This window comes from Tachyglossus aculeatus, unplaced genomic scaffold (genome assembly GCF_015852505.1).
Source record: "Tachyglossus aculeatus isolate mTacAcu1 unplaced genomic scaffold, mTacAcu1.pri scaffold_1_arrow_ctg1, whole genome shotgun sequence".
Lineage (NCBI taxonomy): Eukaryota > Metazoa > Chordata > Mammalia > Monotremata > Tachyglossidae > Tachyglossus > Tachyglossus aculeatus.
Window position 1 is genome coordinate 110,044 of NW_024044915.1, and position 13,045 is coordinate 123,088.

A 13,045-nucleotide genomic window follows, 5' to 3' on the forward strand; every position below is an offset into this window, starting at 1 on the left:
CCATTTTACAGAGGAGGCAACTGAGGCCCAGAGAAGTGAAGTGACTAGCCAGCATCTTAATAATAATAATGGTATTTGTTAAGCGTTTACTGTGTGCGAAGCGCTGTTCTAAGCGCTGGGGAGGTTACAAGGTGATCGGGTTGTCCCCCCGGGGGGGCTCCTAGTCTTCATCCCCATTTTACAGAGGAGGGAACTGAGGCCCAGAAAAGTGAAGTGACTTGCCCAAAGTCACACAGCAGACAAGCGACGGTGGCAGGATTAGAACCCACGACCTCTGACTCCCAAACCCGGGCTCTTTCCAGTGAGCCACGCTGCTTCTCTACTAGAATAAAGTTCAGTTCCAAGGCTCTGTTCCCGCTTCAGATGAAATAAATTATCACAGGTTTAAAAAGTTCTCGCTAAGCATCGCTTAGGATTTTTCAGGCCAAGAATATTGCTTTTCCTTTTGCAACCCTTCCAAAATTCACTTTTTAAAAAAAAAATGGTAACTGTTGAGCGCTTACTATGTGGCAGATGCTGTAATAAAAATAATAATGGGACAAGCGAGAACACCTTGTATCTCCCCCAGCGCTTAGAACAGTGCTCGGCACATAGTAAGCGCTTAACAAATGCCATTATTATTATTATTATTATTATTATTACCCAGTGCTTAACAAATGCCATTATTATTATTATTACCCAGCGCTTAGAACAGTGCTCAGCACAGCATCCTTATTAATTCCGGGGATAGGAGAGGGTTATACTTCCCAAGCGCTTAGTACAGTGCTCTGCACACAGTAAGCGCTCAATAAATACGATTGAATGAATGAATGAATGAGAGGGGGGTGGCAAGCGGAGTAACATTCCCACAGTCATCGTTTGGAGAGATCAAGCGCTTAGTACAGTGCTCTGCACACAGCAAGTGCTCAGTAAATACGATTGGGACAGTGCTATGCACATAAGCGCTTAATAAATGCCATCATTATTATTATGAATTCCACCTGGCCCGAGAAATAACAATAATGGCATTTGTTAAGCACTTACTATGTGTAAATAATAAATGATGGCATTTATTGAGCGCTTACTATGTGCCGAGCACTGCTGTAAGCGCTGGGGGAGATACAAGGTGTTCTCGCCTGTCCCGTTATTATTTTTATTACAGCATCTGCCACATAGTAAGTGCTCAACAGTTACCATTTTCAAAAAAGTGAATTTTGGAAGGGATGCAAAAAGAAAAGAAAAACTCTTGGCCTGAAAAAATCCTAAGCGATTCTTCGCGAGAACTTTTTAAGCCTGTGATAATTTATTTCATCTGAACACTGTTCTAAGCGCTGGGGAGGATACAGGGTGATCAGGTTGTCCCACGTGGGACTCAGCCTTCATCCCTATTTTAAAGACGGGGTAACTGAGGCACAGAGAGGTGAAGTGACAAGCCCGAAGTCACCCAGCTGACAATGGGCGGGGCCAGGATTTGAACCCATGACCTCTGGCTCCCAAGTCCGGGCTCTTTCCATTGAGCCACCCTGCTAAGCACTCAATAAATACGATTGATTGATTGATTGATTATAGCTGATAAAATCCGGGCCCGCTCCCTGTCCCCTCCTGCCTCACCGCCTGATATTTTCTTTCTCGACGCATTTTTCTCTACAAATGGGTGAGGAAATGTTTAATTTCTTTATATAATGGCATTTATTAAGCGCTTACTATAGGCAAAGCACTGTCCTAAACGATTTCCACTGACCCTCCGTGATTTGCTGAGGCCCCAACCCCAAAGCCACCACATCCCCGGCTAAGCCACCGTTTTGAGCGCTCAGTACAGTGCCTTGCATGCAGTAAGCCCTTAATAGATAATAATGATGGCGTTTATTAAGCGCCTACTATGTGCAAAGCACTGTTCTAAGCGCTGGGGAGGCTACAAGGGGATCAGGTTGGCCCATGTGGGGCTCCCCGTCTTAACCCCCATTTTACAGATGAGAGAACTGAGGCCCAGAAGTGAAGGGACTAGAAAGTCACCCAGCTGAAAAGTGGCAGAGCCAGAATTAGAACCCATGACCTCTGACTCTAACGCCCGGGCTCTTTCCACTGAGCCACACTGCTTTCTTTAAGTGTCCTCTCCCCAGCACTTAGTACGGCATTCTGCACCCCCGAAGTGCTCAATAAATACGATTAATAATAATGGCATTTATTAAGCACTTACTATGTGCAAAGTGCTGGGGAGGTTACAAGGTGATCAGGTTGCCCCACGGGGGGCTCAGTCTTAATCCCCATTTCACAGATGAGGTAACTGAGGCCCAGAGAAGCTAAGTGACTTGCCCAAAGTCACACAGCTAACAGGTGGTGGAGTTGGGATTTGAACCCATGACCTCTGACTCCAAGGCCTGGGCTCTTTCCACTAAGCCACACTGCTTTCTTTAAGTGCCCTCTCCCCAGCACTTAGTACAGCACTCTGCACCCCCTAAGCGCTCGATAAATACAATAAATTAAATAAATACGATAAATACGACTACTATATGCCAGGCCTTAGGGTGGAGACAAGCTAATCGGGTTGGACAGCCCCAGTCCCACATGGGACTCAGTCTTAATCCCCATTTTCCAGATGAGGGAACTGAGGCCCAGAGAAGTGAAGTGACTTACCCAAGGTCACACGGCAGTCAGGATTAGAACCCACGACTTTCGCCTCCCAAGCCTGGGCTCTGTTTGCTAGGCCAGGCTGCCTCCCTTACATTTGGGGTACCAAATGGGGTACAGGGCAGGGCGGAGGGGACAGCCTGCAGGACCCAGGAAAAGGAAATCCCTGCTGCTAATTTACTCAAAAGGGCTACTGTTTGCCCGCTTTCAACAGTGGTTACTTGATGAGCATTTACTGTCCCACGAGCCAATTAGTACTAATTATTGTGGCATCAAAGCACCGTACTGGGGTGCTCAGTCTAGATTGAATCCCCCTTTTCCAGGTGAGGTTCCTGAAGCCCACCCAAGTGACTGGCCCAAGGTCACACAACCCGGCTCTTTCCCCTAAGCTACTCAGTTCAGCTCCTTCTAAAGCAGCTTTTTCCAAGTCCAACACAGGCCCTGTACCAAGGGGGCACCGGGCTTTAGTTGAGGCCTTATATTTAAGCACTTAATAGGCGCCAGGCAGTGTACTAAGCGCTGGTGTAGATACAAACCAACTGCTGTTGGACTTTGGGTCCATCCCCTCATCTAGAAAATGATTGAGACTGTGAGCCCCACACATGGGACATAGACGGTCCAACCCAGTTATCTTGTATCTACTCCAGTTTAGTACAGTGCCTGGTACATAGTAATAATAATGGTATTTATTAAGCACTTACTATGTGCAAAGCACTGTTTTAAGCGCTGGGGAGGATACAAGGTGATCAGATTTCTAGACTGTTGGATAGTGACTCGACACCTGTCCACGTTTTGTTGCCCGTCTCCCCCTTCTAGACTGTGAGCCCGCTGTTGGGTAGTGACCGTCTCTGTATGTTGCCAACTTGTACTTCCCAAGCGCTTAGTACAGTGCTCTGCACACAGTAGGTGCTCAATAAATACGATTGAATGAATGATCCCACTTGGGACTCATCTTCATCCCCATTGTACAGATGAGGGAACTGAGGCCCAGAGAAGTGAAATTACTTGCCCAAAGTTACACAGCCAACAATTGGCAGAGTCAGAATTTGAACCTGACTCCAAAGCCCAGGCTCTTTCCACTGAACCCCGCTACTTTAACACTAATAATAATGGCATTTATTAAGCACTTACTATGTGCAAAGCTCTAGTAAGCGTTCAACATACCACAAATTACAGATGAGGTCTGGAGAAGTGACTAACCCAAGGTCATGCGGCAAACTCTTTGATGCCACTTAATTCAGTGGTAAGGAGGAGGGTGCAGAATAAAAAGCTCACCTCGGGACGCGTCCTTTCATCCATAAATAAGCTTCTTGACCAGGCCATCGCTCCCCTCCACCTGGGGCCAAAGGTCAACAGCCCCCCAAGCTGTGTCCCCCAAGTAGCCACAAATTATCTGGCTTAATTAACTTAACAAATTAACTTCCTGCCTGGCTCCTCTCAGGAGTCAGGAAAAAAGGAAAAAAAAAAAAAAAAAGACAGCATTTTCACCTCCCCCGGACGAGGATAGCAATAATGGCATTTGGTAGGTGCCTAACTATGCGCAAAACACTGTTCTAAAGCCGCTCCCCCGGCCCCTCCAAACTCACGAACTTTCATCAAGTCTGCCTCGGTGGCCTTATTTTTTTTTCTCCTCTTCGATTTTATTTTTCTCCTTACACCATGACTCCCTGGGCGATACAATTCTCAACTTTAGGATGACATACAAATTTTGGTTTTCGTCTCTTTTTTTTTTTTCTACTGTCATGTGAGAACATTAAGGCAACGTACAAAAATCTTACATAAATTAAACGATGCAGAAATTTACAGGTGTCTAGATGCCGACGCTTTTTTGTATTTTTTTCTCTTTTTTTTGCAACTCAAGTTGAGCGACTCAGCCCCGTGTGTGTGTGTGTGTGTGTGTGTGTGTGTGTTTTTGTGTGTGGTATTTTCCCCACTAGCTTCTGCTAGGTGAAGGGGCGCGGCCAAAGACGCGGAAAACCAAAATTTTGGTTTCGCGGGGTCAGGCCGGGCTGCGGCCTTCACCGCTGCTGCGATCTCCCGCCAGCCCCTGGAGTAATTCTGGAATAACGAGCGCTCCCGTCCACCCCAGGCCGGGCCGAGCTTGGGGAGGAGGGACCCCCGGAGACCCCCCAAGATAAGCAGGGAAACCCACCCGTGAGGCTCTTTTCGCTTCTTTTGGACAAAACCTTGCGGTCAGCGAGTGGACATCTTTTTAGGCTAAGCGTGAGCCCGCTTTTCCGGGGGGGCGGAGGAGAGGATGACGGCCCAGCTTCGAGACGGGAGGGGGGCAAAACCATTAAAAAAAAAATGAAAAGAAAAAAAGGAAAAGAAAAAAAATAAACAAAACAGAAAGGCCGGACGGTGCTGGTCCGTGCCTAGCGCCGGTTGGGCCGACTTCCCCGCGGGGTGGGCTCTGTTTGGAGAGAAGGCTTATTCCAGTTTCACGAGGCTAGCATGAGGTGGACGCATTTGCCGGGGTGGGGATGGGTGGGAGGGGGTGAGGACCATCGATACCGGCGGATTTGGGGAGGACGACGGGGAGATGGGGGAGGACACGGGCCCGACGTGCGGGAGGGAGGGAGGGAGGGAGGGCTCCGCTTAGAAGCATTTCCGGTGGACGATGGAGGGGCCGGACTCGTCGTACTCCTGCTTGCTGATCCACATCTGCTGGAACGTGGACAGGGAGGCCAGGATGGAGCCGCCGATCCACACCGAGTATTTGCGCTCAGGGGGGGCGATGATCTGGAAGGAGAAGGGGGCCGTGAGGCGGGGCGGGGGGGCCCTACGGCGGGAGGGGGGGGGGGCGGCGGCCGGTAGCCCGTCCGGCCCCCCGAGCTCACCTTGATCTTCATGGTGCTGGGCGCCAGGGCCGTGATCTCCTTCTGCATGCGGTCGGCGATGCCGGGGTACATGGTGGTGCCGCCCGACAGCACCGTGTTGGCGTACAGGTCCTTCCGGATGTCCACGTCGCACTTCATGATGGAGTTGAAGGTGGTCTCGTGGATTCCGCACGACTCCATGCCTGCCCGGGGAGGGAGAACGTGAGCTTGGAATCACGACGACGATAGAAGCGCGATCGCAGGGGCCAGTCCGCTCCGCTGCCGCTTTTCACCCCCTTGTCACAGCTGAGGCCTCGAAAGGGACATCTCCCCCAAAATCACCGTCATCGCCACAATTATTCTCCTGCCTCCCGACAAACAGCACGCGCTCTCATAACCCTGGCTTTGTCGCCTGCCTGCCGGGTGACCTTGGGTCAGTCACTTCCCTTCTCCGGGCCTCAGTCTCCCCCTCCTCTCTCGAATGGGGGTAGAGAATGGGAGTCCCACGTGGGATGGAGACTGCGTCCAACATGATGACCTTGAATCTGCCCCCAGAGCATCAAGGACCACTTGGCGCATTGTAGTAATAGTAATGAGCCCACTGCTGAGTAGGGACCATCTCTACAGGTTGCCAATTTGTACTTCCCAAGCGCTTACTGCGTGCAGAGCACTGTACTAAGCGCTTAATAAATACGATTGAATGAATAAATGATTAATAACGATAGCATTTGTTAAGCACTTACTATTGTAAGCACTTGACATCTGGACTGTACTGCCCCCAAACACTTAGTAATAATAATGATGGTACTAAGCGCTGTGTGCAAAGCACTGTTCTAAGCGCTGGGGAGGTTACAAGGTGACCAGGTTGTCCCACACGGGGCTCAGTCTTAATCCCCATTTTCCAGATGAAGCCACTGAGGCATAGAGAAGTTAAGGGACTTTGCCCAAAGGTGATCAGGTTGTCCCATGGGGGACTTAATCCCCATTGGATTAAGTTGAGAGGCCGAGAGAAGTGACTTGCCCAAAGTTACACAGCAGACCGTCGGCAGGGCCGGCATTTGAACCCATAACCTCTGACTCCAAAGCCCGTACTCTTTCCACTGAGCCACGCTGCTTCTCTCGGTACAGCGCTCCGCCCACGGTAAGGGCTAACGAGAGCACGGGACGCTTCCCGCTCCCGCCGTTCCAGGGGAACGGGCCACTCACCCAGGAAGGAAGGCTGGAACAGGGCCTCGGGACAACGGAAGCGCTCGTTGCCGATGGTGATGACCTGGCCGTCGGGCAGCTCGTAGCTCTTCTCCAGCGAGGACGAGGAGGCGGCCGTGGCCATCTCCTGCTCGAAGTCCAGGGCCACGTAGCACAGCTTCTCTTTGATGTCCCGGACGATCTCCCGCTCGGCCGTGGTGGTGAAGCTGTAGCCGCGCTCCGTCAGGATCTTCATGAGGTAGTCCGTCAGGTCGCGGCCCGCCAGGTCCAGGCGCAGGATGGCGTGGGGCAGGGCGTAGCCCTCGTAGATGGGCACCGTGTGGGTCACCCCGTCGCCCGAGTCCATCACGATGCCCGTGGTGCGGCCCGAGGCGTACAGGGACAGCACCGCCTGGATCGCCACGTACATGGCCGGAGTGTTGAACGTCTCAAACATGATCTGCGGCGGGAGACACGCTCTGTTGGGGGGGGTGTGCGCGCGAGGGTGCCCAACCCATCACACACCACATACAACCGCCCCCCCGTTCCCGCCACACACGCGTGCCAGCATGCGTGCAAACTGGATGTGCCCCGGAGATGACACGGGGAGGGGGGGGAAAAAAAGCAAGACGAGAAAACCACACCCAGGCAGCCACGCAAACGAAAAGAAACCTTGAGGCTTCAGGAGGGAAATGCCAGGAGAGAACAGAAATCCTGAAACGTTGAAAGGGGAAAGAGATGCTTGAAGACAAATGGGCAAACTGGAAAGGTGAAGGTTGAATAGTGAAAGGGAAAGAGGAGAGAGGCAGGGCAGGAAGTGGGGGCGGGGGGTGGCACCTGTGTCATCTTCTCTCTGTTGGCCTTGGGGTTGAGGGGGGCTTCGGTGAGCAGGACGGGGTGCTCCTCGGGGGCCACGCGCAGCTCGTTGTAGAAGGTGTGGTGCCAGATCTTCTCCATGTCGTCCCAGTTGGTGACGATGCCGTGCTCGATGGGGTACTTCAGCGTCAGGATGCCCCTCTTGCTCTGGGCCTCGTCGCCCACGTAGCTGTCCTTCTGCCCCATGCCCACCATGACACCCTGGGGGAGCGGAGGGAGAGGGAGGTCAGCGCCCAGAACCGCCCGCCGAGGGAGGGGAAGGGAAGGCCGGACAGGGCCGGGGCGGGGGTCCCCGCTCGCTCTCTCCTCACCTGGTGGCGGGGGCGGCCGACGATGGAGGGGAAGACGGCTCGGGGGGCATCATCCCCGGCAAAGCCCGCTTTGCACATGCCGGAGCCATTGTCGATGACGAGGGCGGCGATTTCTTCTTCCATCTTGGGTCAATCTACAAGGGGCGACAGGGAGTTGGGGGCCTGAGGGTGGCGGCCTCCCCCAGGACCGGACCGGCTCCCAGAAGCCTTTGCGGGGGGTGGGGGGGCCGCCCTCCCAGAAGCCTTTGCTTTCCCCCCATCTTACCTTCTTCCCTTCCCCATAGCATCTGTATGTTTGCACGTATTTATTACTCTATTTATTTTACTTTGTTAGTATGTTTGGTTTTGTTCTCCATCTCCCTCTTTTAGACTGTGAGCCCACTGTTGGGTAGGGACCGTCTCTATATGTTGCCAACTTGGACTTCCCAAGCGCTTAGTACAGTGCTCTGCACACAGTAAGCGCTCAATAAATACGATTGATTGATTGATTGGCGAAGGGGGCCGCCCCCCCCCCGCGCCTCCCAGCCGTCGGACGGTCCTTTCCCCAGCGTCTAGCCCAGTGCTCTGCACCTGCTAAGCGCCCCAGAGGTCCCCTTTGTCCACCCCAGCGCTCAGCACAGCGCCTGACGTGTAGTAAGTGCTCCGACCAAGGCCAGCAGTGATTAAGGAGGAACAAGATAGGACCGGTTTGGGGGGGGCTTAGAGGGGGGTGGCCTCCCGCCCCTCCCCCACCGCGTATAACGCGATTGCTACAGCGCCACCCCCGGAACACACCGTGCAAACGAAAAATAATTGAAGAGAACACCAGGGACAACGCCCACAACGCGCGTGCGCACTAGCCCGGGACCCCCCCCCCCACCAACTGCGCCTGCGTCGTCTTCCTCCCTGATCCCCCCTTTGCGCCTGCGCCACTTTCCTCCCTGATTCCTCCAATTGCGCCTGCGCCGCTTCCCGCCCTGCTCCCCCAATTGCGCCTGCGCGCTTTCCTCCCCGATTTCCCCCCATTGCGCCTGCGCGTTTTCCTCCCCGAGTGTCCCCCCATTGCGCCTGCGTCGCTTTCCTCCCTGATTCCCCTCTATTATACTCGTACATATTTACTATTCTATTTATTTTACGGCGTTAATATGTTTTGTTATGTTGTCCGTCTCCCCCTTCTAGCCTGTGAGCCTGCTGTTGGGTAGGGACCGTCTCTAGATGTGGCCTCCTTGGACTTCCCAAGCGCTTAGTCCAGTGTTCTGCGCACTGTAAGCGCTCAATAAATATGATCGAATGAATGAACAGAGACAATCCCCCACCCAACAGCATTCACTCAGTCATATTCATTGAGCGCTTAGTCCAGTGTTCTGCGCACTGTAAGCGCTCAATAAATATGATTGAATGAACAGAGACAATTCCCCACCCAACAGCATTCACTCATACTTTTAGACTGTGAGCCCGTTGTTGGGTAGGGCACCGTCTCTAGATGTCGCCAACTTGGACTTCCCAAGCGCTTAGTACAGTGTTCTGCGCACTGGAAGCGCTCAATAAATACGATTGAATGAATGAATGAATCCCCCCCATTGCGCCTGCGCTGGTTCCCCTCCCTGATCCCATTGCGCCTGCGCCGCTTTCCTCCCCGACCCCCCCATTGCGCATGCGCCGCTTTCCTCCCTGATTTTTTTTTTTCCCCCCCATTGCGCCTGCATCGTCGTCCCCGCGGGTTCCCCCCCCATTGCGCCTGCGCCACTTCTGTTCAAATTTCCCTCCAGGCAACCCGGCGTCCAATCAATGGGCGGCCCCGCCCCCATCGGCCGGGGAGGGGTGGGGACCAAACCCCATCGACTCCCCCCCGCCCCCCCACAATGGAAAACTCCGACACCCCCCGCCCCAACACCATTACTTTTGTTCCTGTGGTGGTACAACCCGAACGGAACCACCGACCCCCAGACGGGGGGGGGGGGGGAAATCATAAAAAAACCCGCTCGACTACAGGGATGGGCCGTGCGCATGCGCGACCATACCATCTCCCCCGATCCGGGGGGGCCGCCCCCCCAAAAGCACCCATACCCCCCCAAAAAAAAAGAGGGCACCTGAGGAGCCCGTGCCCACCGTCCCAATCAATGAATTTACCTGGGCCGGGCGCTAAGCGGAGGAGAAGATCCGGGGAGGAAGAGGAGGAGAAAGATGGAGGAGGAAGGGCCCGGGACGACTGCAAGGGCGACGGGCGGCTGCGGAGTGAGACCGTTCCCTGCCACCCCCGCGGGTACTTAAAGGAGGCGCGCGCGCGGGCCCGCGGCGGCAGCGCGCGCAGCCCCAGAACATGGCCATATATGGACATCTTTCCGAAACACGGCCGCCCATTGGCTGGCCCGGCAGGGTCACGTGGGGGCCGGCGTCGCCGGGACACGCCCACTTTTTTTTTCTGCCTCCCCCCGCCCTGCGCAACCCGGGAACCTGCATAAAGGAAACCGGGGGGGGGGTTGAGGCCTCCTCTGTGTCCCCCCAAAAATGCTGCAGGGGGGAGGGGCAACAAGGAACCCCCCCCAAAAAATGCTAAATAATTCCTGGATTTTTCCCGCCCCCCCCCAAAAAAGCTAAATCATCCCCCTTTATTGGGCATTTTTCCTCCCTGCTTCCAGAAAAATGCAACCATTTTTGGGGGGCCCCCCCTCCCCAAACCTGCAATGGGGGGGATGGGGGCTCTTTTTTTGGGGGGGGGGCCCAGGAATTGCAAAAACCATGGGGGGCTGGGCATCTCCCCCAGGCCTCTGAGGGGCCTGCACCATTCATTCACATCCTCACATTCATTCATTCATTCACCTGTATCTATGTGCCTACATATTTGTTACTTACTCTATTAATCAATTAATATATTTTGTTGATTTCACGTGTACACACTTATTCTATTGATTTTCTTTGGTTTCTATGCTTTGTTATTATTTATTTATTTATTTTGCTTGTACATGTTCTATATATTTTATTGGGTGTCTACGTTTTGTTCATATGGATTTATTTCTTTGATTGATTGATTTTACTTCTACGTCCTCTATTGATTTTATTTGGTTTCTGTGTTTTGTTATTTATTTATTTATTTTACTTGTACATTGTTCTATTGATTTTATTGGGTTTCTGTGTTTTGTTGATATGGATTTATTTGTTTTATTGATTTTTACTTCTACGTATCCTATTGATTTTATTTGGTTTCTATGTTTTGTTATTTATTTATTTATTTTGCTTGTACATGTTCTATTGATTTTATTGGGTTTCTGTGTTTTGTTGATATGGATTTATTTCTTTTATTGATTTTTACTTCTACGTATCCTATTGATTTTATTTGGTTTATATGCTTTGTTATTTATTTATTTATTGTACTTGTACATGTTCTATTGATTTTATTGGGTTTCTATGTTTTGTTGATATGGATTTGTCTATTTTATTGATTGATTTTACTTATATGTATTCTACTTTATTTGGTTTATATGTTTTGTTATTTATTTATTTTACTTGTACATGTTCTATTTATTTTACTGGGTGTCTATGTTTTGTTGATATGGACTTATTTCTTTTATTGATTGATTTTACTGCTACGTATTCTATTGACTTTGGTTTGTATGTTGTGTTATTTATTTATTTTGCTTGTACATGTTCTATTTAGTTTATTGGGTTTCTATGTTTTGATATGGATTGATTTCTTTTATTGATTGATTTTACTTATACATATTCTATTGATTTTATTTGGTTTATATGTTTTGTTATTGATTTCTTTATTTTACTTGCACATATTCTATATTTTATTTGGTTTCTATGTTTTGTTGCTATGGATTTATTTATTTTATTTATTGACTTTACTTATATGTATTCTATTGATTTTATTTGGTTTATATGTTTTGTTATTGATTTATTTTACTTGTACGTGTTCTATTTATTTCATTGGGTTTCTATGTTTTGTTGATATGGATTTATTTCTTTTATTTATTGATTTTACTTATACGTATTCTACTTATTTTATTTGGTTTATATGTTTTGTTATTTATTGATTTATTTTACTTGTACATGTTCTATTTATTTTATTGGGTTTCTATGTTTTGTTGATATGGATTGATATATTTTATTGATTGATTTTACTTATACGTATTCTACTTTTTATTTGGTTTATATGTTTTCTTGATATTTATTTTACTCTTACATATTCTATTTACTTTATTTGGTTTATATGTTTTGTTGATATTTATTTATTTTATTTGTTTATTTTACTTGTATATATTTATTCTATTAACTTTATTTGGTTTATATGTTTTGTTGATATTAATTTATTTACTTATTTTATGTATTTATTTTACTTGTACATATTTATTCTGTTTTATTGGGTTTATACATTTTGTTGATATCAACTAATTTATTTTATTTATTTCACGTGTACATAATAATAATAATAATAATGTTTTGTTTTGTTGTCTGTCTCCCCCTTCTAGACTGTGAGCCCACTGTTGGGTAGGGACCGTCTCTATATGTTGCTGACTTGGACTTCCGCTTAGTCCAGTGCCCTGCACACAGTTAAGCGCTCAATAAATACGATTGAATGAATGAATGAATATTCCATTTATTTTATCTGGTTTCTATGTTTTGTTTTGTTATCCGTCTCCCCCTTCTAGACTGTGAGCCCGCTGTCGGGTAGGGACCGGCTCTAGATGTTGCCGACTTGGACTTCCCAAGCGCTTAGTCCAGTGCTCTGCACACAGTAAGCGCTCAATCAATATAACTGAATGAATGAATGAATGACAGTGACTTTCCCAAAGTCACACAGCTGACAAATGGTGAAGGCGGGATTAGAACCCATGACCTCTGACTCCCAAGTCCGGGCTCTTTCCACTGAGCCACGCTGTTTCTCAGTTAACAAGAATAATAATAATAATAATGATAGCATTTATTAAGTGCTTACTCTGTGCCAAGCACCGTTCTAAGCGCTGGGGAGCTTACGAGGTGATGAGGTTGTCCCCCGGGGGGCTCCCAGTCTTCATCCCCATTTTCCAGATGAGGGAACTGAGGCCCAGAGAAGTGAAGTGACTTGCCCAGAGTCACCCAGCTGACAAGTGGCGGAGCCGGGATTAGAACCCATGACCTCTGGCTCCAAAGCCCGGGCTCTTTCCACTGAGCCACGCTGCTTCTCTACATAATATACAATTACATCAATCAATCAATCAATCGTATTTATCGAGCGCTTACTGTGTGCAGAGCACTGTACTAAGCGCTTGGGAAGTCCAAGTTGGC

At 49.4% G+C, this 13,045-nt stretch overlaps 1 protein-coding gene across 1 annotated transcript; it reads right to left on the minus strand.

Annotated features, from left to right (window-relative positions):
- Positions 1-4,222: 4,222 nt before the first annotated feature.
- ACTG1 (actin gamma 1) lies at positions 4,223-10,020 on the minus strand. The gene is made up of 6 exons (XM_038742834.1): positions 9,908-10,020; positions 7,799-7,932; positions 7,449-7,688; positions 6,633-7,071; positions 5,448-5,629; positions 4,223-5,349 (listed from the first exon to the last, which is right to left on the minus strand). The coding sequence occupies exons 2-6, from the start codon at positions 7,919-7,921 to the stop codon at positions 5,206-5,208; spliced, it is 1,128 nt and encodes a 375-aa protein (XP_038598762.1). The 5' UTR covers positions 7,922-7,932; positions 9,908-10,020; the 3' UTR covers positions 4,223-5,205.
- Between the last annotated feature and the right edge of the window lie 3,025 nt (positions 10,021-13,045).

What these genes read in the sequence shown, in the direction of transcription:
- ACTG1 (XM_038742834.1), bottom strand. Translation starts at nt 7,921, where the DNA reads ATGGAAGAAGAAATCGCCGCCCTCGTCATCGACAATGGCTCCGGCATG. An exon ending in ACAGAGAGAAGATGACACAG is followed by an intron (nt 7,072 to 7,448) that starts GTGCCACCCCCC and finishes CTCCCGCCGCAG; the next exon opens with ATCATGTTTGAGACGTTCAA. An exon ending in CCAGCACCATGAAGATCAAG is followed by an intron (nt 5,350 to 5,447) that starts GTGAGCTCGGGG and finishes TTCTCCTTCCAG; the next exon opens with ATCATCGCCCCCCCTGAGCG.